General features: G+C 38.9%; 2 protein-coding genes, 1 long non-coding RNA gene and 1 other non-coding gene across 4 annotated transcripts; 3 read left to right on the top strand and 1 right to left on the bottom strand.

Annotated features, from left to right (window-relative positions):
* The first annotated feature begins 5,639 nt into the window (after positions 1-5,639).
* On the top strand, positions 5,640-6,689 carry LOC112099835. The gene has a single exon (XM_024187325.1). It carries the CDS (start codon positions 5,640-5,642, stop codon positions 6,687-6,689), a length of 1,050 nt encoding a protein of 349 aa, XP_024043093.1.
* A 3,961-nt stretch (positions 6,690-10,650) lies between these two features.
* Positions 10,651-17,112, top strand: LOC112099834. The gene is made up of 6 exons (XM_024187324.1): positions 10,651-10,843; positions 11,246-11,517; positions 11,773-12,856; positions 12,914-13,495; positions 13,970-15,879; positions 16,609-17,112. The coding sequence occupies exons 1-6, from the start codon at positions 10,651-10,653 to the stop codon at positions 17,110-17,112; spliced, it is 4,545 nt and encodes a 1,514-aa protein (XP_024043092.1).
* Positions 11,102-11,210, bottom strand: LOC112100459. Its single transcript, XR_002906831.1, has one exon. It is a non-coding gene; the product is annotated as a small nucleolar RNA R71 (small nucleolar RNA).
* Positions 17,113-21,156: 4,044 nt separating the features above from the next.
* LOC112100262 lies at positions 21,157-22,794 on the top strand. Its single transcript, XR_002906582.1, has 2 exons — positions 21,157-21,549; positions 22,592-22,794. It is a non-coding gene; the product is annotated as an uncharacterized LOC112100262 (long non-coding RNA).
* The last annotated feature ends 3,271 nt before the right edge of the window (positions 22,795-26,065 follow it).

Below are 26,065 nucleotides of genomic sequence, written 5' to 3'. Positions count from 1 at the left end.
TTACGACATCCAGTTGGAGTTTGAGGTAAATTCAATAAGAGGACGATTTTAATTTTCTTTGTGTGTTTTAATTTTTTTTCTGTTTGAGTGCTTTAGTTTGTTACCCCGGTGAAGTGGCGGATAACGATACTCCGTGATAATCAAGTCGGTTACTTCAGTTTCCCATAATAACTGATATTCTGAGGTGAAGGTATGGATAGAAACGAGATTCTAGCGAAGCTTCACAAGCGATTCCCTTCACTTCCTCAGAATGCCCTCCTTACGATCTATAAAGCTCGGTCCGAACACATGCGATTACTCATGAGGAATAACATACGTGCTGATATCCGTTGGTTAATTGAGGCAAAAGTACGATCGGCGGGTGAGTTACCTCAAAAATTTATTGCATACATGCCTGGTTGTGGTAAAGGAAATTATGCAAGAAAACGACGACCTCGAAGAATTTCTGTTGCTTGTTATAAGTGTGCCAGAATGAGTTGCAATAAAAACCCATGTTCTTTAGGAATGGTGTCTGATAACAGGGAAGATAAGATTCAATTCATTAGGGATGGCTTGAATAAGGAGTCATTGGATGATATCCTTTTGTCTCTTGAAACGCATCCCAGTGGATATGTGCAAGGAGCGATTCTCCAGTTATGGCCATTATTCCAAAAAGAGCATGCACGATATAGTCTCAGGAATCTGACTATAAACGACCCTGTTTGCCAGTTTATAAGAAAACTGGATGGGAAGCCTATCCTCGACCCATAGAGGGTGTTCAAGCCGTTTCTGGACGTAAAACCAGAGGAAGATGTGAGCCACAGTCGCAACTACCTGTAAATATCCTTTTACTTTACTGTTATTTTATTTTACTGTTGTTTTATTGTTTACTTTATTGTCTTTAATAATTTTGTTACTGTCTGCTTTTTCCTTTTTACTGTTTCCTTTTTAACTCGCGAGCCATGTGCTTTACACGTTATTTGACACTGACATGTTACCTCATATACAACTGTGACCCACTATCACCAAGACTCTTAAATGTGATTTTCTTTGTCAAGCACTCACAAATTGTTTTTGCGAAGTATCACAATGACAGCTACTCCCAATAGACAATTCAAGAACATTTGTGTGCTTTCTGGATTTACCTATGGCAAACATAAAGAGTTCGTTGAGGCAGCCATAGATCTTGGTCAAAGCATAGCAGCGAGAAAATTACACTTGGTGTATGGAGGAGGTAACCGAGGGTTATCAAAAATGGTCTCAGAAGCAGCTTTTATCAGAGGAAGTCAAGTGTTAGGCATCATCCCCAGAGTCTTAAAACCATTGGGCAGTTCGTCTGACTCATCAACTGGAGAAGAGTTAGTCGTCTCAAGTATGCAAGAAAGAATAACTGAAATGCTTAATCATGCTGATGCTTTTATTTTCCTTCCAGGAGATCTTGCAACACTAGAGGCACTTATCACACTAGCATCTTGGGCCCATCTGCACATCCACCAGAAACCCATCAGTTTGTTAAATGTCAATAACTTTTATGATGGCTTTATCGCATTTCTTAACCATGCAATAAAAAACTATTTCATTCCCTCTAATGCGAAAAAACTCTTTATTTGTGTTCACACTGCTAATGAGCTACTTGATATGTTACAAGCTTATCGACCGGAGCCAGACCCCTGGACCTTTGTGTTGGAGCATCCAAATAATGATGGTAACAGTAGCCGCAGTAAGAAGTACAAATTAGATTTAACTCTCCGCCTGTAAATATTTTCTTCTGTGTTGCACCACCCAGGTGATGTCTTCTAAACTCTACTTCTTTCATTTCAAACATTGAGGACAATGTTTCGTTCTGGTTGGGGGGAGGGAATAATCGACAATTGTGGAATTTTGGTTAAGTTTTTACTAATTTTTTGTGGAATTTTGGTTAAGTTTTTACTAATTTTTTGTTGTAGAAACTAACTGTTGATAACTTTTTGTGTTGAAGATGGCTGAATATGGAGTGTAGTGACTCTAGAAATGCATCTTCATCGTTTAAAAAAAAATTAAAAAAAAAACTTAAAAAAAAAATTCAGACATTTTCTTTTTCTTTATTATGTGTTTATGTTTATTTTTCTTCTTTTTAATTTCTCCTCTATAAATATACATTTTCCAACTTTTGAGTCGAAGATGGCTGAATATAGAGTGTAGTTCCTCTAGAAACGCATCTTCTTTAAAAAAAAAAATTATTTTCGTTTTCTATCATTTTACGTGTAACTTTTCTAATTAGTTTTTATGCATCATTTTCACATTTCTGCATGCATATTTTCCTTTCATGCTTAGAATAGGTTGGGGGGTAGAATGTTGTTTGAAAAAAAAAATTGTGTGATTTGTTTTAACATTGGATGACATGATTAATTTTAAATTTTAGTATTTGTATTATCTTTGGTCTTAAGTGATGTTATGTTATGTTTGCTACTCTACATGTTGATGTCGGAGACAAATGTGAGTTGCTTGAAGGAATGAACATGTCATAATAAGTACCAAGTGAGTTTTTGAGCCTATTATTTTTCTTGGAAAATAACCCTTTTGCCCACTCTTTATACAGGTTAGCAGTTTATTATTTTACACACGATCTCTAAATTGCTTTTGAGTTAACCCTTAAAAAAAATTGTAAAATAAAAAAAGAAAAAAAGAAAAAAATGTGTGTTGTTACATTGGGAGGCCCATCTAACTAGTAGATATGGATGATTATTTAGAGCCCTAAAAGACGATGGAAAGGCTATCTTTGATCCGTTTGAGCCTTTCTAGCCATCCCTTTTATTAAATATCCATAGTTAACCCTTTTGAGCCTTTAAAAAAAAAAAACCTTTTCTTTGTCAACTTATCATCTTGACCCACTCCGATTTGGAGTATTACCCGATGTTTTATAAGTTCCATCACCTATTTATGTTTGAGAAAAATGTAAATAATTATTTTGTTTAGTGAAGTTATGCCAAAAAAAAAAAAACAAAAGTTGTTGTTTCAAAAGAATAAAAATAAAAATAATAGGTGAAATCCACCTTGCAACTTTCAAAAAAAAAATTCTGCATTTTTCTCAAATATATACTTTGTTTTCCTTATTTCCCTTCTTTGTTAGCCATGTCCCCAGCCTACGTTACGTCCCAATAAAAGTCCTTCTTGATTTTAGGGAACTATAGTTTGAAGTAGAAGCTAGTTATATGGGCTAAAAAGATGTAGTGATGCATAATAAAAAAAAAAGAAGATAAATAAAGTGGGTTGACTAGCATTTTTATTTGACTTGAGATCGTATTATTTCTAAGCTGAGGGCATATTTATTTCATCTTGGTGAGAGCATGTGATATCACTTCTTTATTATTTTCTCTCTCAATTACCATTCATTGGAGTGACTATTTTTAGTGGGTTTAATTTATTTGTGAGAGTGTCACTACTTCCAGTGAGATTTTGGGGTTTGACATGTCATTCTTGAAAGTAGATATAACAAAGTCTACTGGGCTAATTCATGTGGATGGTTGATGTGAGTGTGATGTTGCTTTAGACTGGAGATAATGTTTATACTTTTATTTGATTGCTATCATTAATCTGATTGAATAAACACGAGTGCTTCTAATTTTTTTTTTTAAAAAAATCATTTTGAATTTGAATTTGAATTTTATTTTCGCTTCATTTGCTAGGGACTAGCAATAAGCTGGTTGGGGGGTGTGTTGAGTGTTAGAAAATGCATATTTATAAAGGAGAAAACTGTCATTTTACATTTCAAGTCTTACTAACACCTTTACTTTTATGAATTTAACCTTCTTTTGATTTAATTCCGTTTGTTTTATTTTAATTAAGTATTTTATGTATTTTAGGGGCATCATAGTCATTTCACAATAAACGAGAGATCAGATGGCAAAACGGACATCACTTTTGAACTCAGGACGGTTGAAAACCTTAGGAGGAGCATAAAAGGAAAAATGGCACTATTCACATGTACGGTACTATTCACGTGTACGGTACTGTATACGTTACTGTTCACATAGACGGACGATGACGTAGCATTGACCGATGATGTGGCATTGACTGATGTGATGTCACGATCCTGTTGGACTAAAATTCTTATATACTGTTGATGGTGACGTGGCAGCATATCAATGGACGAAAAATCTCGCGTACGGTGCATGCATCACACAGGATTATTTTCAACCAAACCGCGTTACTGTTCATCCGGGTCAAACCGCGTTATTGTTCACATTCGGGTCAAACCGTGTTACTGTTCATCCGCGTGGTCAAACCGTGGACTGTTGACTGATGACGTGGTGCAATCCTGAGCGTCCAAACTATTTTTAATCCGATGGCCATGATTTCCTCCATGTATCTATAAAAAGGGGGCCTCTCCCCCTAATTTGATATCTTTGAATCCATTTTTGGGATTCATTTTTTGTAATTCCTTCTCCATCTTGTATTTTCTTCGTATTTTAATAAATTCTCATTTTGCCCCTAGTTCAATTATGAGTGGCTAATTTTCTTTCAAGCTTGGGTTGGAGGTGAAGTCTCAACATGTGTCATGGGCTTAATTTGGTAAATTTATTTTCTCTTCCCCTCTAGTTTTTGTGGATGTTTTGACTTCTCGTCGACAAATAATAATATTCTTGTCTAGTACCGCCTTGATTTCACCGGCCCTCTAGTACAAGGTTATTATTATTTGGCACGATAAGCCCTTAGCACCATATTGATTAGAGCGTGGTTCATGAGGTGTGGATTCCCCCCTCATGATTTAATTGGGATTAATACGGATTATTTAGCCCATGATGCATGTTGATACGGATCCAGATACCCAAGTACGTCATTTCAATAGAATTCTCTTCAATTTATTCTCGCCATTGCAATTCTAATTTTAGAATTTATTATCGCCATCTCAATTCCAATTTTAGGATAATTTAAATCATTTCCACCACAATTTCAACCACCCATTTACAAAATTAATTCTACATATAATTAAAATCCACCTCCTCGTGGGATCGACACTCGTCACCATTGATCTATACTACAATAGATTCGTGCGCTTGCGAGTACATTAAAATTTGCGCAACAATAGCCCTTGCATTGTTAAATCTTTCATATAACCGGCTTTGGGGACGCATTCCTCTCGGCAATCAATTTAATACATTTGAAAATGATTCCTATATTGGGAACATTCATTTGTGTGGAGAGCCATGGACAGTAACATGCATCAATGACGCGGTGCCAAAAGCGCCTCCTTCGGCTTCTACTGATCATGAGGTAGATGAAACTACAAGCTGGTTTGACTGGAAAATGGTGAAGATGGGGTATGCATCTGGACTGGTAATTGGATTGTCTATTGGATACATGGTATTCTCAACAGGAAAACCACAATGGTTAGTGATGATGGTTGGAGAAGACCAGCAGAAGAAGGATAGGAGAGCGAGACGAAGACATAGGAGATAAAAGAAGCGAAAATCACCTACAGCCTAAGGTTAATTTATAATTGTGTTCGTTGCTTTAGATCAGTAGTTGTGCTGTTTCTTATTGTACTTGTTGCAGAATCAACAGCCATGTATGTGAAGTTATATAAATGAGCGCTTTAAATAGAAATCGTCCTTTCTTTGCCTAGTGAAGGAAAAAAAATGCATAATAGGCAAAAAGGAAAGAAATTAGAACTAAGAGTAATGGAGAGCTCCGAAAAATCCGGAAGTGGAAAAAACCCTAGCACTAGAGGAATTTTCCCTCCACCGTTCAGGGAAAGTAGAACAACTAAGAAGGCAAGGTTTCGTGATGAGGAGGTTGCTGATGATACCCATGTACATGTTTCGCATAAGGAAACCCTTGTAAACTCGTCGCGAGCAATGGAGATGGGCTATGATGGCGGCGCAGGGGACTGGGAGTTTGAGGAAGGGGACGTGACGGAAAATAAAGATGGACCTATGCCCTCCATAACCTTCTCGGATAGGGTTCATGAGAAGTTATGTGAACCATGGCAGAACTCAGTTATAGTGAAGCTGCTGGGTCGCACGATCGGTTATAGAACACTCTGTACGAGACTGAATGCCATGTGGAAGACAACAATGACTTACTCGGTGATTGACCTAGAAAACAATTATTTCCTGGTTCGCTTTCGTTCGGCTACTGATGTTGTCAATGCCCTAACAAAAGGTCCGTGGATTATTATGGGGCATTATCTCATGGTGCAGCCATGGACGCTGTCTTTTGATGCCAAGACAACAGATATTGAGCAAGTTAATGTATGGATCCGTCTTCCTGAACTCGCTGTTCATCTATACAACCGGAAAGTACTCCAGAAACTTGGAGAATTGGTGGGTACAGTGATGAAAATTGATTCGAACACAGCATCCTCAGCGCGTGGAAGATTTGCACGAATTGCAGTTCGTCTCTCCCTGGCCAAGCCTCTGGTTTCTCAGTTTGTGTTGGATGGGAAGGTTCAAAAGGTAGAGTATGAGGGATTACCAGTGATTTGCTTTACATGTGGAAGATACGACCATAGTAGTAGTAGTTGCAAGGGATTGAATTCAGCAACCAATTCTGGAGAAGGGGTTCAACCTCAACCTAATACGCAGCCCCAGGGGAACACTGTCCAACCAGATGATCACGGTAATATTGATAGTAATGCCGAGTCCTTTGGACCTTGGATGATAGCCACGAGAAAGGGCAGAAAATTTAATAGTGGCAAGGACATTAACAATGGCTTGACTAAGAACTGAGAGAATACAAGGGCTGGTGTTTCTAGATTCCAAATTCTTGAGCAGGTCACGGATGACCGTGAGCACCCCACACATGCCGCTGTGATAGACAATCCATCCACTTCTCACCAACCAAACACGGCCAACCCTTACCAAATATTTACTGCCAATCACGAGGATAGAACTAAAACTCTGGCTAGACGTCAGCAGCACACCACAGCCGTTACTGCCAAACCCCAAAAGAAGACACCAGCTTTCTCTTTGAACCCAATCCGGAACCCTTTTCAGCAGACCACTTTCACTTTAAGAGAAGAAAATACAAACTATTTGCCCCATGCAAACCCTAGGACCGAATCATGTCTTAACCCTCAGCTCAACCCCAGCCACCAATAAATTTCCCCTCTAGTTACAACCTTGGACCCAAAAAAGCATACGGTGATATTCTGTGATAACCAAAACTTATCTCTTGGAGATGTAAGGAAGGCGGGCAGTGATCAGGGCGGTCGGCTGAGACGGGAGTATGAGCACGTGTCTGACCCTCCAGACGATCAACATGCTGGTTGTATAAACAACGTAAATGCTCAAGCGCATCCGGCTGTGTCTATGGGGGAGAATGAAGGGGAGGAGATGTCCGATGAGGAAGACTCGATGATCGAGGAAACGCCTTTGGCGTTGATGCATGACGGGAATGGACAACATTAATAAGGTGTTTATGTTTCCTTTTTTGCTTTTATTTATCTCATGATGATTAGCATTATGTATTGGAATGTCCAAGGGGCAGCCTCGGCTGATTTTCGGCGCTCATTCAGGACAATTGTTAAAAACTACAACCCATCCTTGGTGGTTTTGATGGAACCTCGCATTAGTGGGGTCAAAGCAGATGATTTCATTAAGAAGAGTGGTTTCGACCAGTCCCATCGAGTGGAAGCAATGGGCTTTGCGGGTGGAATTTGGATTCTTTGGCAGAGTTACATAGAGGTGAAGGTGATGCTGAACCATAGGCAATTTATCCACTTTAAAATATGTAGGAATAATACTTTTATGTCTTGGGTAACGGCGGTGTATGCTAGCCCAAACCCGATGTTGCGGAGACAGCTGTGGAAGCATATGGATAGCATTGCTATGTCAATTCAAGGGCCTTGGCTAATTGGTGAGGACTTTAATTCTATATTGTATGCTTCTGAGAAGCAGGGGGGGTGCTACACGGAATTCAGGAGTTTGCGGTAATTTCCGGCAGTGGTTTGATGGGCACCGAATTTTTGATCTAAAATTTAAAGGCCCTCGGTTTACTTGGTCTCGTGGACTTCTGTTTAAACGACTTGACAGAGCTCTCTGTAATAGTGATTGGTTAATAAAATTTGCGGACAATTATGTTCTTCACCTTCCGAAGGTTGCTTCAGATCATAGGCCAGTTCTGGTTCGTTTTGCGGGAGCTGAGTACAGACACCGGGGGACTAGGCCTTTTCGGTTTTTGGCACCCTGGTTGACTCATGAGCACTTCAATTCTTTTGTTAAGAAAGTTTGGGATCCTCAAGCCCATTATAGAGATGCGGCGTCCCATTTTGTCCAGACGGTCTAAAAGTGGAATAGGGAGGTGTTTGGAAATATTTTTCAGCGTAAAAGACGGTTAATGGCTCGTATAAATGGGATTCAAGCAGCCTTAGAAAGGTATAACTCCCGAGGGCTTGTGCGGTTAGAGGCTAGTGATTAGTATTAAAAATTGTTTAATTATCAAGCGATAATATGTTATTTTATGCTTATGTTATAATTTATATTTGTGTTTATGTAATATATTATGAATTATTAATTATGTTTTAAATATATTTAATTTTGTGTATTTTTATGTGTTTATTAGGAAAATTATTAATTTCACGTACTTCGAGGCTCCAAACAGATAAACGGAGGTCAAATTTGGATTCCGGAGGTCCGAAAACCTTAAGATCAGTCAAGATCGGCTTAAAATTGGGCTTGTGTAAAAAAAGTTGACTTTTCCTGTTGACCGAGCACTGATTGGATGATGAAATGAGCTTACAATAGATATGAGTGCATGGGATAACTGGCAATCTTGACTAAATCTCAACCGTTCATGATTCAATGGCCATGATTGTGCCACGTGGCAATGGTTGGTGAAGCAAGTTGGAGGATCCGAATCTTTGTATTCGGGTCGACCCGATCCACCCATTAACCCGCCAAATCTCAACCGTTCTTTGGGTAAATCGGACGAGTCAAATGATGCCATGTGTGATGTTGACTTTTGAAGTTTGACCAGCCATTGGATCTTGATCTAAGGGTTGTGAGGAGCACATGCATGAAGCCTATGATGGACCGCAAAGCACTGGATTATGAATTTATTTTTCTATAAATAGAGCCTCATTTTTATGTTTTAATGATCTCTCTACAACTCTCTTCTTCTCAAATTCTCTCCATCTCCTTGTAATCTTGATTTCCAGGTGTGTTTTTAATATTTTGTATAATTATTTTCATTAATAAAATTAGTTTTATTTCCAATTTTAGTTGTTTTTATTTCTTTTAATTATAAGTAATTCAATTTTACTACTTCTTTTTATTTTAATTATGCTTAACTAAATAATATTAGTTAGGGGAAGGTGAAACTCTTAAGAAATAAATATGATTTAATCAAATTCTATGTTTAATTTTATAAATTAAATTATTTTCTATTTAATTTTATACATGTTTTATATTTTGAAAATTTGATTTATTGTAGACAAACAAATGAATTTGGCACAATAAATTCTTAAGATCTTAATATAAGGCATGGTGAAATGGTATTTTGACTTATTGTAGACAAATTAAATTTTGGCACAATAAATACTTAATCCATCATAAAATTAAAGGGAAAATAATAATAATTTGTATAATTAATCTTTTGAGTAATAAATCTAAAACAAATTGGCAAAAAGAATTTATTAAGTTTTATTTATTTCTAAGAGTGGATCCATAACCCTAACTAGTTCAATTCCATAGTTTCATTTAAATTAAGTTGTTTATATTCAAGTTTTAATTTCAATTTTTAGATAAAATAAAATAAACTAATTAAATCTTTTCTCTGTGGATCGACCTCGGACTCACCGAGTTATAATACAACAAGACACTCTTATACTTGGGAGTTAAAATTTACTTTTAAGTTGTGTCAAGTTTTTGGCGCCGTTGCCGGGGAAAAGTTTTTTATTTGGTTTGTTTTTCCGTTTTTATTTTTCTCTTATATGTAAAATTTCGTTTGCCCCCTTTTCCTTTTCTTAAATTCTCTTTTGTCCCCATATCTTTCATAATTCTCGTTTCACCCCAACAGTTTCCGTTTCTAGCCCAATCTTCTGGTAATTACGTTCGGACCCCGATATCTTTCAATTGTTTCACTTTCATCCCAAATTGCTAATTCTAAACTTCTAAAAATTATAGTTTGACCATAAAATTAAAAATAATTTGCAATAGAATCCCTAGACGAAATTCCTCAACATAATCAAGACTTGGACATATTTGGACATACTTTGGACATATTTGGACATACTTTGGACATATTTGGACTTATTTTGGACCAAACTAACTTTAACTACTAACTCTAATTACTAACTCTTAACTTACTAACTGCTAACTCCTAACTTTTATTTAATTTCAGTTATTTAATTTTCTGCATTTATTTTATTTCGTATTTATTTTTTTTTTTGCTTTATTGGTGGGTTTAACCACCAAACTAACTACTAACCCTTAACTTTTATTTTCAGTTATTTAATTTTCAGTATTTATTTAATTTTGCATTTTTTATTTTAATTGGTGGGTTCAACCACCATTTTTGTTATTTAATTTTCTTTTGTATACTTATATTATTTGCTTATTTATTTATTTTATTTTATTTTGTTATCAATTTATGTAAATATTATCTTTATAACATAACCCTTGCATGAGACATTGGTCTCGATCTTCAAGTGGCAGGTTAATTCGTAGATCTCAATCTCCACCACCAATCATGGATGAGAATCAAGGCGAAAACGTTTTGGGCGAACCTAATCCTCAAATTGATCAGGGAGACAACCAATCTCAACATGGGCATGATCAGAATCAACCAAGGACTCTGAGAGACTACATGAATCCAACCAGAACCGGAGCACCGTCGTGTATAGTATTTCCTCCAGAAGCATCTCGATTCAATTTTAAACCAGGTATTATCCAACTTTTACCAACATTTCATGGTTTAGAATCTGAGAATCCGTACTTGCATCTAAGAGATTTTGAGGAAGTTTGTAATACATACACGGACCAAAATTGTAGCATGAACATAATTAGATTAAAGCTTTTTCCTTTTTCATTAAAAGATAAAGCTAAAACTTGGCTACAAAACCTTAGATCTGGATCAGTGAGAACTTGGAATAACATGCAAGAACAGTTTTTGAAAAAATTCTTTCCACCTCATAGAACAAATTCTTTTAAAAGGCAAATCACTTCTTTCACTCAAAAAAATGGAGAAACATTATACCAATGTTGGGATAGGTTTAAAGAGTTGCTTAACATATGCCCACATCATGGTTTTGAAACTTGGCGATTGGTCACTTATTTCTACGAAGGCTTAATACCCCAAAGTAGACAGGTTGTTGAAATGATGTGTAATGGTGAATTTAGGGATAAAAATCCTGAAGATGCACTAGATTACCTTGACCAATTAGCTGAAAATGCACAACATTGGGATACTGTTGGAACTTTTGAATTGACAAATAAGCAACAATCATCTCCATCTAGTGGAGGAATCCATAACCTTAGGGAAGATCATGATTTACAAGCAAAATTTGCATCCCTAGTTAGGAAAGTTGAAGCTTTGGAGCATAAAAAGAGTGATCAAGTAAAATCTGTTCAAGAAATTGCATGTAACATATGTAATTCGAATGATCATTTCACTCAAGAGTGTCCCACTTTGCCTGCACTTAAAGAATGTCTAAATGATCAAGTTAATGTTATTAACACTTTCAATAAACCAAACCCATATTCACAGACTTATAATCCTGGTTGGAAAAATCATCCGAATTTCAGTTGGAGGAATAATAATAATGCACAATCTTCACAAGCACCACCTCCACAAAATTTTCAAAATCCTCAGCCTTATGCACCATATGTTCCACCACCTTGGAAAAATCTGGAGGACACAATGCATTCATTCATCAGAAAGCAAGATGTTATTAACAATCAAAATGCACAAACTTTTTCTGATTTGAAAGATACTCTTGCTAAAATTGCTTCTGCACTCACCATTCAAGAAAAAGGAAAATTTCCAGCCCAACCACAACCAAATCCTAAAATTCAACAAAATCCACCCACAGACCAAGTCAAGTCAGTTATAACTCTTCGTAGTGGTAAGGTTGTTGATAGACCTATGCCTGAACCTTATGAAAATGATGAAAATTCAAAGGGTAAGGAAGGACTAAATGAACTTACACCTAGTGAAGAAATAACTAGTGTTCCACCTGAACCACCATTTCCGCATGCATTGAATAAACCAAAGAAATCAAACCACTCTTCTGAAATTTATGAAATCTTTAAGCAAGTGAAAGTTAACATTCCTCTATTAGATGCAATCAAGCAGGTTCCTTCATATGCCAAATTTTTAAAGGACTTGTGCACTGTTAAGAGGAAATTGAAGGTAAGAAAGAGTGCTTTCATAGCCGAACAGGTAAGTACAATTCTGTCTACTAATAATAAGTTGAAATATAAAGATCCTGGTTGTCCTACCATTTCTTGTATTATTGGTAACCACAAAATTGAGCATGCTTTACTAGATCTTGGTGCTAGTGTTAATTTGCTTCCATATTCAGTTTATCTTCAACTTAATCTTGGTGAGTTAAAATCAACTTCAACTACACTTTTGCTTGCCGATAGATCAGTTAAAGTACCAAAAGGAATAGTGGAAGATGTTTTAGTACAAGTTGATAAATTTATTTATCCTGTGGATTTTATTGTCTTGGAAACTGAACCTGTTGTGAATAATTACAAACCAATTCCTGTAATTTTAGGTCGACCATTTTTAGCAACTGCTAATGCTTTGATTAATTGTAGGAATGGTTTAATGAATTTATCCTTTGGGAATATGACTTTGGAATTGAATGTTTTCAACATGTGCAGGCAACCTAATGAAGAAAATGAGAATGAAGATGATACTGATGAACAAAAGGAATTGTTTGAATCCTGTATCGAGGAAAATATTCAAAAAGGGGATTTTTCTGAACTTTCTAATGTTTGTTTAGTTAATTCAATTGAGTCAAATAAGCAACTTAAACTTGATATTTCTAATATAAATTCGTTGCTTGATTCTATGCAGACTTCGCAAAATTATGATGACGAGCCAAAATTTGAGGAGCTTGGAAGTATTGAAAAGACAGAACAACAAGAAGCACCTAAAATGGAATTGAAACCTTTGCCTGAAGGATTGAAATATGCTTTTCTTGAAGAAGAACAAACTTATCCTGTTGTGATTTCTTCTACTTTAACAAGCGACCAAGAAGGTAAGTTACTAACTGTTCTTAAAAAGCATGAAAATGCAATAGGATGGACTTTAAATGACATTAAAGGCATTAATCCCTTAATCTGCACACATAGAATTAATTTGGAAGAAAATGCTAAAATATGTCAACAACCTCAAAGAAGATTAAACCCACACATGAAAGAGGTAGTCAAAACAGAAGTCCTTAAATTACTTGATGTGGGAATTATCTACCCTATTTCTGATAGTAAGTGGGTAAGTCCTACACAAGTAGTGCCTAAAAAATCTGGAATCACTGTTGTTAAAAATGAAAAAGGTGAATTAATTCCAACACGAATTACATCTAGTTGGCGCATGTGCATTGATTATAGAAAATTAAATGAAGCCACTAGAAAAGATCATTTTCCATTACCATTCCTTGACCAAATCTTAGAAAGAGTAGCAGGACATCCCTACTATTGTTTTTTAGATGGATATTCAGGTTATTATCAAATTCCTATAGCACTTGAGGACCAAGAAAAGACCACATTCACATGTCCTTTTGGAACATTTGCATTTAAAAGAATGCCATTCGGGCTTTGTAATGCTTCTGCAACATTTCAAAGATGTATGTTAAGCATTTTTTGTGATATGGTTGAACATTGTTTAGAGGTCTTTATGGATGATTTGACTGTGTTTGGGAATTCTTTTGATGATTGCCTTGATAATTTGGAGAAAGTTTTAAAAAGATGTGTTGAAAAAGAACTCGTGTTGAATTGGGAAAAATGTCACTACATGGTTACTTCTGGAATTGTTTTGGGTCATGTTGTTTCTATTAAAGGAATTGAAGTTGACAAAGCAAAAATCGAAGTCATATCTAAATTGCCACAACCAAAAACAGTTAGAGATGTGCGATCCTTTTTAGGACATGCAGGATTTTATAGGAGGTTTATAAAAAACTTTAGTGCCATATCTAAACCACTTTGTAACCTCTTATTAAAAGATGCACCGTTTGAATGGAATGATGATTGCCAAAAATCTTTTGAAAAAATAATTTGTCTTTTAACATCTGCACCTATTATGCAATCTCCTGATTGGTCTTTGCCATTTGAATTAATGTGTGATGCAAGTGATTTTGCTGTTGGTGCTGTTTTAGGACAAAGAAGGGATGGTAAGCCTTTTGTGATTTATTATGCGAGCAAGACTTTGGATAGTGCTCAAATGAATTATTCTACAACTGAAAAAGAATTACTTGCTGTGGTATTTGCATTAAACAAATTCCGTTCATATTTGCTTGGCTCTAAATCTGTTGTGTTTACTGACCATGCTGCTGTGAGATATTTGATGAGTAAACAGGATGCCAAACCGAGACTAATTCGTTGGATTTTGTTACTACAAGAATTTGACCTTACCATCAAAGATAAAAAGGGTGCTGAAAATGTTGTTGCTGATCATCTATCAAGACTCACATCCGAATTCTGCAATGATATAACACCCATAAATGATTCTTTCCCTGATGAATTTTTATTTTCTGTTACTTCAATGCCATGGTATGCTAATATTGTTAATTTTCTTGTTACAGGTAAAATGCCTTTGCAATGGAATGCTCAAGAGAAGAAGAAATTTTTTGTTGAAGTAAAGAAATTTTATTGGGATGATCCTTATTTGTTCAAATATTGCCCAGATCAAATTTTTCGGCGATGTATTCCTGATAATGAGGTAAGTAGTGTCATTAATTTTTGTCATTCTGAAGCATGTGGTGGTCACTTTTCTTCAAGAAAAACTACTGCTAAAATTTTGCAGTGTGGATTTTATTGGCCTACCATGTTTAAAGACACATATGAATTTTGCAAAAGTTGTGAAAAATGTCAAAAATTGGGATCAATTACAAAAAGAAACATGATGCCCTTAAATCCCATACTTGAAATTGAAATATTTGACTGTTGGGGAATTGATTTCATGGGTCCATTTCCATCATCTTTTGGATTTGTGTATATATTAGTTGCAGTTGATTATGTCTCAAAATGGATTGAAGCAATTTCTTGTCGAAATAATGACAGTAAAACTGTGATTAAATTTTTAAGAGAAAACATTTTAAGTCGATTTGGAATCCCTCGAGCCATTATCAGTGATGGAGGTAAGCATTTTTGTAATAAGTCATTTGAGTCTTTAATGAAGAAATATGGAATTACACATAAAATTGCTACCCCTTATCATCCTCAAACAAATGGTCAAGTTGAATTAGCAAATAGGGAGATAAAACAAATTTTGGAAAAAACGGTTAACCCAAACCGAAAAGATTGGTCTCTTAGACTTAATGATGCACTTTGGGCTTACCGCACTACATTTAAAACATCATTAGGAATGTCACCCTATCGGTTAATTTATGGTAAACCTTGTCATTTACCTGTTGAACTTGAACATAAATCACTTTGGGCTATTAAAGCTTTTAATTCAAATTTGGTTGATGTTGGTAATGTGCGAAAATTGCAATTGAATGAACTTGAGGAATTAAGGAATGATGCATATGAAAATTCAAGAATTATTAAGGCAAGAACAAAAGCATTTCATGATAAAAGAATTTTTCGAAAAACATTTGAGATTGGTCAAAAAGTGTTGCTTTATAATTCTCGTCTTCATTTATTTCCAGGAAAGTTAAAGTCAAAATGGAGTGGCCCATTTGTTGTAAAAAATGTATATTCATATGGGGCCATAGAAATTGAGAATCCAAATAATGGTGTCACATTTAAAGTTAATGGTCAAAGATTAAAACCATATCTGGAACATCACCCACGTGACGAGGACACCGAAATTAATTTGGATGACCCACCAATTCTTGATTAAGTTTTTAATGATTTTTTTTTATTTTACCGTTTCATTGTTTGACTTTTTTTTTTTTTTTTTTCCTTAGATTGATGCACTGTACATAGTTTTTTTTTTAACATTGTTTTTCTTGTGTAAGCGTGTTTGTTTGACAGTTGTACATTCTCTCATTAATTTTCATTTTACATCATGAGCACCTCAATGAGAAAATACCTGTTCGCACATCTTAAAAGATTTCGGCGTATAAAATTTCACTTAAGAGGCCTGATACAAAGCTGTAAATCACATCCACTTTGGGATCTGCAACCACCAGAATTCGTGTCCTATGTTGAGGATCTAGAGGGACAACTCAGAACAGTAGAGAGTGGCATATATGAATTTCAAATGGAGCTTGAGGTTAACTCAATGAGAGGACGAATGTAAGTTCATTTTCCTTTTATATTGTGTGCTTCTTTTTGCTCGCTTTCACGCTTGATTTGATTTTGCAGATTTGATTTTGGTGTGTTTTGATTTATTTTCCCGTATAAATGGCGGATAACGGTACTCCGTGACTTCTTAAGTCGGTATCTTCAGTTTCCCACAATAACTGAAACCCCAAAATCATACATGGAAGAAATACAACATAAACTCCATAAGCATTTTCCCTCTCTCCCTCAGAATGCCCTCAGGAAAATTTACAAAGCTCGTTGTGAACGACTGCGTTTGTTAATGATCAATGGCATTCCTTCTGACATTCGTTGGTTAATTGAAGCAAAGGTCCGATTAGCAGGTGAGTTTTCTGGTCAATTTGTTTCTTACATGCCTGGTTTTGGTAAAAGTACGTTTGTTAAGAAAAGGAGAGCTAAACGACTTGGCTCAAAATGTCATAACTGTGTGAGACTTGGTTGCAAACGACCAGATTGTAAATCTTTAGGAATGGTTTCTGATACTCGTGAAGATAAAATTAAATTCGTTAAAGATGGCATGAGTAAAGAATCGTTGGATGATATCTTACGATCTCTTGAGACGCATCGAAGCGGAATTGTGCAACGTGAGATTTACAATTTGTGGATACTATTCCAAAAACAAAGTGCACAGTTAAGTCTTGGGAATCTGACTCAAAAAGACCCTGTTTGCCAGTTTATAAGAAAACTGGATGGGAAGCCGATCCTCGACCCATAGAGGGCGTTCAAGCCGTTACTGGACGTAAAACCAGAGGAAGATGTGAGCCACAATCACAACTACCAGTAAATATCCTTTCACTTCACTGTTATTTTACTTTACTGTTATTTTATCATTTGCATTATTGCATTTAGCGATGTGATTTTGTATTTAATAAATATTTGGTTTTCTTTTACTGTTTGCTTTTTCTAATCATTACTTTCTTTTTACTGTTTGTTTTTGAATTATTGAGCCACGAGCTTTACTCGTTATTTGACAAATATTGCCAACCCATTTACAGCTGTTTCTCATTATTTATGTTACCAAGATCTTTAAATATGAGCTCATTTTTCAAACACTCACAACTTGTTTTTGAAAAATTAGTCCAATGGCATCATCTTCGAGTAAACAATTCAAAAATATTTGTGTGCTTTCTGGGTTTCACTATGGAAAGTACAAAGAGTTCGTTCAGGCAGCTGTAGATCTTGGTCGTGTCATAGCAGAGAGGAAACTGCATCTTGTATATGGAGGAGGTGAACGAGGGTTATCAAGACTTGTCTCAGAAGCTGTTTTTACCAGAGGAAGCCAAGTACTCGGCATTATCCCAAAACCCATGAAACCGCTAGTGTGCATGTCTGGCCCACCAATTGGAGAAGAATTAGTGGTATCAAGTATGCAAGAGAGAATATCTGAAATGATGAATCATGCTGATGCTTTTATTTTCTTGCCAGGAGATCTTGCAACTTTTGAGGCACTAATTACATTTGCATCTTGGGCCCACTTGAACATTCATCAAAAACCCATCGGTTTGTTAAATGTTAATAATTTTTATGACGGCTTGCTAACTTTTATTAACCATGCAATAAAGAATCATTTTGTTCCACATTCTGTAAAAAAACTCTTTATCTCTGCTTCTACTGCTAATGAGTTACTTGATCTTTTGCAAGCTTATACACCAGAGCCAGATCCACAGACTGTTGCACTGAATTGGTCGACTAATGACGGTAACGGTAACAGTAACAGTAATAAGAAGTGCGATTTAGATTTAACTCTCCGTTTGTAAATATTTTCTGTTGTAGTGTTCATGTGATGTCTTCTACACTCTTTCTCTTTCTTTTTAAAACATTGAGGACAATGTCTTTTTCAGGTTGGGGGGAGGGAATAGTTGATAATTGTGGAATGTCTTAGTCCTGGTTATGTGTTTACAAAAAAAAAAAAAAAACAAAAAACAAAAAAAAAATTTTTTTTTCTGTAAAGACTAACTTAGGACAAATTTGAGTTGAAGATGGCAGGATATAGAGAATGTAGTCTCTCTAGAAACGCATCTTCTTAATCTTAAGGGTGTTGTTAAAAAAAAAATTGACTCTTTCTTCATCTTTGTTATTTGCTTTTAAGCTTCTGCATCAAGTTCAGGTGAGATCTCTTCTTCTTCTTCTTTTATTATTCTCTTTTATTTTTATTTTTTTTGCATATCTGTAAAATTATAAAATGTTAAGATAATGTTTAGATTAGGTTGTGGGGTGGGGATAATTGACGTATGTTTTAAATATGTGTGTTGTTTTTCTCTTTTCTCTTTTCTTTTCTTTGTTAAAAAAAAAAAAAAAACCAAAAAAAAAAAATTTTGCTTTTTGTCTAGGATGGCCGTGTAAAGAGTCACGACTTTTGAGACGCATCCTAATAGTCTTGTTGTATTATATTTTGATTTTGAGATTCATAGTAAGTTGTTTTTGTTCCCTTTTCTTTGAATTACTCAAATTTGTGAACTCTCCACTTGGTTATTAAGTTATTTAATTGTTTACTCATTTAACAGGTATTATTGAATCATTCTTCACACACACACTATGACACATACTAGTGGGTTGTAAGTTAAAGTTTTACAGCATTTAGTTCTTTTGATTTATTAGGAATAGTATCTAAGGTAGTAGAAAGTGTATATTTCCAAAAACAAAAAAACCAAAAAAAAAAAAAAATCAAAAAAAAAGAAGAAGAAAAAATGTTTTTAATTTTGTTATATCTAGAAACCCGAGTAATTAAGTCCGTAGGGGTGTTTCAACACCTAGTGCCCTAAGGTCAACTGGTCTGGGAGTCACTGGCATAAAGCTCGCTACATGGGTAATAGATATATTGTTTGTTTATTAGAAACCCGAGTAATTAAGTCCGTAGGGGTGCTTCAACACCTAGTGCCCTAAGGCCAACTGGTCTGGGAGTCATTGACCTAAAGCTCGCTACACGGGTTAGAAATGTAATATAAAAAAAAAATGTGTGAATAATCTATTGCCTAAAGATATAATTTCTAATGAATTTTAGAACGAAAATGTTGTTTTTCTTTTAATGAAGCCCCATAAGTATTGTGTTAATTACTTGAGCACAAAAGAAGGTTTGATGATATTCTGGATAATGAGTGAACATCAATGTGGTAAAGGAATTTGGGAGAGTTCATTTATTTGGTAATTTAGAGGATAGATGAACAACTATTAACTTGCATGTGAATTTTATAAATCTTAATATAACGCTTTAATTGCTAGAGGGCTAGCAATAAGCTGGTTGGGGGGTGTGATTAGTATTAAAAATTGTTTAATTATCAAGCGATAATATGTTATTTTATGCTTATGTTATAATTTATATTTGTGTTTATGTAATATATTATGAATTATTAATTATGTTTTAAATATATTTAATTTTGTGTATTTTTATGTGTTTATTAGGAAAATTATTAATTTCACGTACTTCGAGGCTCCAAACAGATAAACGGAGGTCAAATTTGGATTCCGGAGGTCCGAAAACCTTAAGATCAGTCAAGATCGGCTTAAAATTGGGCTTGTGTAAAAAAAGTTGACTTTTCCTGTTGACCGAGCACTGATTGGATGATGAAATGAGCTTACAATAGATATGAGTGCATGGGATAACTGGCAATCTTGACTAAATCTCAACCGTTCATGATTCAATGGCCATGATTGTGCCACGTGGCAATGGTTGGTGAAGCAAGTTGGAGGATCCGAATCTTTGTATTCGGGTCGACCCGATCCACCCATTAACCCGCCAAATCTCAACCGTTCTTTGGGTAAATCGGACGAGTCAAATGATGCCATGTGTGATGTTGACTTTTGAAGTTTGACCAGCCATTGGATCTTGATCTAAGGGTTGTGAGGAGCACATGCATGAAGCCTATTATTAAACTCCATTTATTTTTATTATAATTCTATTATTAGTGGAAATTACATTAAACGATAATTATTAAATTAATTAAATTAAAAGTTTTACACCCGCAAATTATGAACTATCCCATCTTTAAATCCTAATCATAATATAATTGTTGATGCGAGATTCCGGTTCTCCTCGTTCTACGATCAGGATCTCTGCTCGATCAACTTCGTCACTACCAGGAGGTCTCCTCGCCAGGCTTCTTCTCCGGAGGTCCCTGCGTACACAGATAAGTCAGAGTACGCCGGTTGTTTTCCCGGCGCAAACCCTCCGACGCTCAAGTCAGATATGAAGGTTCGGGAAAAGCTTGCCACAGGTCTTATGGCGTTTCTTGTGGTTTTCTCCCCTTTTCTCAAGAATGCCAACCCTTTTACCTTCGTTGGCTACCTTTTTATAGGCTTCCTCTGAATCTCAGTCTTCCGCTCTTTTCGAGACGGTATGGGACTCCAACTGCTGCGTTATGGGCAAAACATGGGATCTAGCGTGTTACGCCACGGTTCAGGGGAAGCGTGGCTGCCACGGCTCTGTGAGACCTTGCGTGTTACGCCACGGTTCTGGGGAAAGTGTGGCTGTCCTGGCTCCGTGAGATCTTGCGTGTTACGTCGCGGTTCTGGGGAAAGCGTGGCTGTTGTGCCTAGATTCTCGTGCTGGAGAGCACGTCTTGCCAACTGCCGTCGACCGGGTCTCCTCGCCTCTCGATCTCTAGCCGGAATGGCCTCGTGCCTTTTATAGGAATTGGCCTCGCGGACGACAACATCGTGGACGAGCAGGATGTTTCTGCTCCTGTTCTTCCACGCGCCAGGCTTTAACGGAAAACACCGGTTCGCAGAACTCCGCCATCAGATGTCTGCTCGTCGTTCCTGGTCCCTTCGACGCATTTGTCCCAAACAGTATCCCTCCCAAACACCGGTCCCCCAGTTTCTGGTGTTGGGTAATGTAGTGGACCAGCAGTAGAAACTCGATAGTACTCGCTCGCGTGGGTTTGGAAAAGGCTGCCAGGAGTCATGTCGCATTTAATTGCGGACGAGGTGACGTGGCAGAAATCCCCCCCTCCATTTGAATTTCAAACCGACGGTTACGGGATTCTCGGAATATGCGTCATTAAATGCTGGCAGCCCAAGAGTTTGCTTCTCAGTAAGGAAACCCAAAATCTTCAAACACGAACTCGTCATTTTCTCCATTCTTGTCTCTCCGGCGAATGAACCTCGGCGCCAAAGCTGTCATCCCTGTCTCTCTCTGACCGAGTCCCTGCTTCAGGTATTTCTTCTATATTTTTTCGGTATTGGTTAGTTGTAGGTAATTTCCTTTCTCTCTGCTTTGCTTGAGGTTGTAGTTGGCGGTGGTGTTTTGGTTAGAACTTAGGATATGTCGAAGGGTAAGGAGAAGGTCGTTGAGGTTGGTGACGACGAACTAGGTTTTTTGCCTAGTCTGCCCGCTGATTTTGCTTTTGATCCCGGGATCCCCTTAGAGCCCATTAGGTCTAGTGTTGGTACTAGCGCTAGGAGGATGTCTCCCCAAACAACCTCCTCAAGCGACAGTAGCGATGAAGAAGGATCTTCTGGATCGGAGAACACCTTGAGTGAGGGTCAAGGGGATGATTCTAGTGAGGCGTCCCCATCAGGAGCATCACGACCAAAAGAACGGGGTACAGTAGGGGGTAGAGCCTTGTCGCGTGATTATGCCATTGATTACATGTCGTGTACGACCACGTTCGACGAGCTCAATGACCTCCGACTTAGGTATAGTATTCCTGGTGAGATACCTCTTAGGATCCCAGGAAAGAAGGATACACCTAGCCGGCCTCCCAGGGGATACGTTACCCTGTATCTGGAGAGCTTTAAGTATGGGCTGAGGTGTCCCTTGCAGCCTTACTTTGCCCGGATACTTAACGGGCTAAATCTGGCTCCTGGTCAGCTGAACCCCAACGGGTGGAGAGTGCTCTCTGGTCTGTTCATATTGTGGGATAGATGTTGCCAAAGCGAGCCCACGGTTGATGAGGTGAAGCACCTGTACCAGCTGAAGAGCAGCCCTAAAGATGCCGGCTGGTACTACTTCCAATCTGGTACCAAGAGCAGGAAACCCATAACTGATCTTCCAACTGGTGGTGGTGGGACTTGGAAGAGGAAATTCTTTTTTGCTGGGGGTCCCTGGGGTCAAGTTGCACAAATAGACGGGAAGGATTGTCGCGTCCCACCCCGTTTCACGGTCCCAGGTTGCCTGCTCGCTTTAGATGTCTTGTATCCATAATTGTTCCTGCTGTATTGGTTTGTCTCTAACCAAGTGTCTGTTTGTGCTGTAGTTTCCTGGGGTGTTCACTTCCCGCTCCGACCTGGTCTGCTTAAACGGGTCGAGGCTGTATTGGCCAATTCCTGCTCGAGCCGAGAACTGCTATCTACATACAACTTCCTCGAGTCTCGGTTGATACTTCCTGGCCATAAGATGGAGGACGCAGTGATTGGAGCTCTGACCAGGAAACGCTCTCGGCCTCCAACAACCGATAGGGACCAGGACAAAGATGCTCCCGCTGCGAAGCGAAAGAACATCGTGCAGCAGGTTCCTCCCTTGCAGGCTCTCCCTCCTGCCTCTGCCAAAGTCGGGGAATCCAGTAGAGCAGCCACTGATCCTGCTTCCTCTTCTCCACCTGTTGTGCCTCGGTCTCGCTTACCCGACAGCCGACCAGAACACTTGGTTCCCTATCTCAATGAGTTGTCTAAACTCGTGAACAAGAAGGACCTGGAGGGCTTTGACGGTTGTACCCTGGGCGAGCTGGTGGGAGCCATGCAGTACAGTGCTTTCCATCTCAGCTGCATGGCCACCTACTATAAGGCCAAGGTTGGCCGTTACGACAGGAAGATGAAGGAGGACATTCAATCGGCGACGACCAGAGCTGACGTTGCCGAGAAAAAGGCGGGGGAGCTAAACGTTGAGAACCTCAAGCTGATAGAGCAAGAGTCCCTTGCTCAAGCAAAAGCCATTACCCTCGAGGAGGAGCTGACCAAGGTTAAGGAGGATCTCCAAGGGCAGAGGGCTATGTATGAGGCTCAGCTCGAATCTCTCCGCGATTCCCACCGAGCTCATGTAGAGAACTTGGAGAGGGAGGCCGACAACCAGTACGACCAGGGACTTCGGCATTCGTATCGTTGTATCATGGCCGTCCTCGGGAAGCAACACCCTGATCTGAAGATGGATGACCTTGCAGCTGGTGTTGCTCAACATATGGACGAGGAGGCGGCCAAGGAAGATGCCGAGGGGTTAGAGCCGATCGTGATTGAGGAGGGTAACTCTCCTCCTCGTGCAGTCCCTGCTGATGTTGGCGAGGCGAGCACCCCCCCGGACGCAACTGGTGATACCCCTCCCGCACCCGAGGAGGTCCAGCCAACCGATGCTGCTCGGCTCACTGATCCACCATCTTTTTGATATATTTCTTCTTGTATTGTAATGAACAACGTTTATGAAATTTATCCCCTCTGTTAGCCATTAATAAAAATGTTGTTGATTACTATCTCGTGTCGTACTCATGAATTAATTTTCGTCTGAAACGCTGATCGATTCTGTCTCGCCGTAAGACAGGCTTTGAGACTTGGTGAGGCCTTTGCGTGCCGTAGAAAACTTTCCGAATGCTTCGGAGTCTGCTCGCCTTCTCGCGAACGAGCAGATCCTGGCATGCTGGGCTTTTGTCTGGCCCTAAGACAGACTTTGAGACTTTGTCGAGCCTTCGCATGCCTTGGGAATCTTCTTCAAACGATTTGGATTCTGCTGCCTTCTCGTGGCCGAGCAGATCCTGGCATGCTTGGCTTCTGTCTCGCCATAAGACAGGCTTTGAGACTTGGCGAGCCTTTGCATGCCTCAGGATTTTCTTCAAACTATTTGGATTCTGCTGCCTTCTCGTGGCCGAGCAGATCCTGGCATGCTTGGCTTCTGTCTCGCCATAAGACAGGCTCTGAGACTTGGCGAGCCTTTGCATGCCTTAGGGTTTTCTTCAAACGATTTGGATTCTGCTGCCTTCTCGTGGCCGAGCAGATCATGGCGTGCTTGGCTTCTGTCTCGCCATAAGATAGGCTCTGAGACTTGGCGAGCCTTTGCATGCCTCAGGATTTTCTTCAAACGATTTGGATTCTGCTGCCTTCTCGTGGCCGAGCAGATCCTGGCATGCTTGGCTTCTGTCTCGCCATAAGACAGGCTCTGAGACTTGGCGAGCCTTCGCATGCCTTGGGAATCTTCTTCAAACGATTTGGATTCTGCTGCCTTCTCGTGGCCGAGCAGATCCTGGCATGCTTGGCTTCTGTCTCGCCATAAGACAGGCTCTGAGACTTGGCGAGCCTTTGCATGCCTTAGGATTTTCTTCAAACGATTTGGATTCTGCTGCCTTCTCGTGGCCGAGCAGATCCTGGCATGCTTGGCTTCTGTCTCGCCATAAGACAGGCTCTGAGACTTGGCGAGCCTTTGCATGCCTTAGGATTTTCTTCAAACGATTTGGATTCTGCTGCCTTCTCGTGGCCGAGCAGATCCTGGCATGCTTGGCTTCTGTCTCGCCATAAGACAGGCTCTGAGACTTGGCGAGCCTTTGCATGCCTTAGGATTTTCTTCAAACGATTTGGATTCTGCTGCCTTCTCGTGGCCGAGCAGATCCTGGCATGCTTGGCTTCTGTCTCGCCATAAGACAGGCTCTGAGACTTGGCGAGCCTTTGCATGCCTTAGGATTTTTTTTCGGTTTCAAGCGAATAAAATTCGTCGACGTTACATTAATGGCAGGATTTGACTTACATGAAATTGTTCGGACATAAAACATAAAAATAAAAGATAGACAGCATGAGCAGAAATTGCTTTAAAATGTGAGCAAGTCTTACTGGAAGTATTTTCGGAGGTGTGCTGCGTTCCATGGGCGTTTCACTTCGTGGCCGTCCGCGCGAACCAGCTTGTAAGCTCCGGGCTCCGCTATCTGCTTGACTCTATACGGCCCTTCCCAATTCGGTCCCAGCACTCCTTGAGTCGAATCTTTGGTGCTCTGATTCACTCTTCTCAGTACCCAGTCTCCGACCCTGAATTGCCGTATGTTCACCTTCTGGTTATAATACCGAGCAACCCTCTGTTGGTAAGTGACTGATCGCTCGGCTGCTTGTTCCCTCCTCTCCATTAGCAGATCAAGATTCAAACATATCTGCTCGTCGTTCTCCTGCTCATTGAAATGATCTGTCCGGTGTGTGGTCGTTCCTACCTCAGCCGGCACGACCGCTTCATGTCCGAAAGCCAAAGCGAACGGTGTCTCCCCCGTTGCGGTTTTGTGGGTTGTTCTGTATGCCCATAGCACACCTGACAGCTCGTCAACCCACGCACCCTTTTTTGCTCCGAGCCTGGTTTTCAGAAGCCTCTTGACTGTCTTGTTGGCTGCTTCTACTTGTCCATTCGATTGGGGGTGAGCAGGCGAGCAATACTTCAGCTCTATCCCGAGGTTCTGGCAGAAATCCCTGAAGCTGTGATTATCGAACTGCCTGCCATTATCCGTTACCAAGGCATATGGGATCCCGTATCGACAGACCAGGTTTCTCCACACGAAGTCTGTTGTTTTCTTCTCTGTGATCCTGCTAAGGGCTTCTACCTCTATCCACTTCGTGAAGTAATCTATAGCGACTATTGCATGTGTTGCTGCTCCTCGTCCCTTTGGCAATGGGCCGATCAGATCAATTCCCCATTGAGCGAATGGCCAAGGGGAGGCCATGGAGGTGAGCTTCTCTAATAAAAGTGCCGTTTGGTAATCAGGGATTTAATTCACACT

The sequence above is a fragment of the Citrus clementina genome, unplaced genomic scaffold (genome assembly GCF_000493195.1).
Source record: "Citrus clementina cultivar Clemenules unplaced genomic scaffold, Citrus_clementina_v1.0 scaffold_3, whole genome shotgun sequence".
Taxonomy (NCBI): Eukaryota; Viridiplantae; Streptophyta; class Magnoliopsida; order Sapindales; family Rutaceae; genus Citrus; species Citrus x clementina.
The sequence above is the reverse complement of the archived record's forward strand: the minus strand, read 5'-3'. Positions and strand labels throughout refer to the sequence as shown.

What these genes read in the sequence shown, in the direction of transcription:
- LOC112099835 (XM_024187325.1), top strand. Translation starts at nt 5,640, where the DNA reads ATGGAGAGCTCCGAAAAATCCGGAAGTGGAAAAAACCCTAGCACTAGA.
- LOC112099834 (XM_024187324.1), top strand. Translation starts at nt 10,651, where the DNA reads ATGGATGAGAATCAAGGCGAAAACGTTTTGGGCGAACCTAATCCTCAA. An exon ending in TCGATTCAATTTTAAACCAG is followed by an intron (nt 10,844 to 11,245) that starts GTATTATCCAAC and finishes ATTTCTACGAAG; the next exon opens with GCTTAATACCCCAAAGTAGA. An exon ending in ATAATGGTGTCACATTTAAA is followed by an intron (nt 15,880 to 16,608) that starts GTTAATGGTCAA and finishes TCTCTCCCTCAG; the next exon opens with AATGCCCTCAGGAAAATTTA.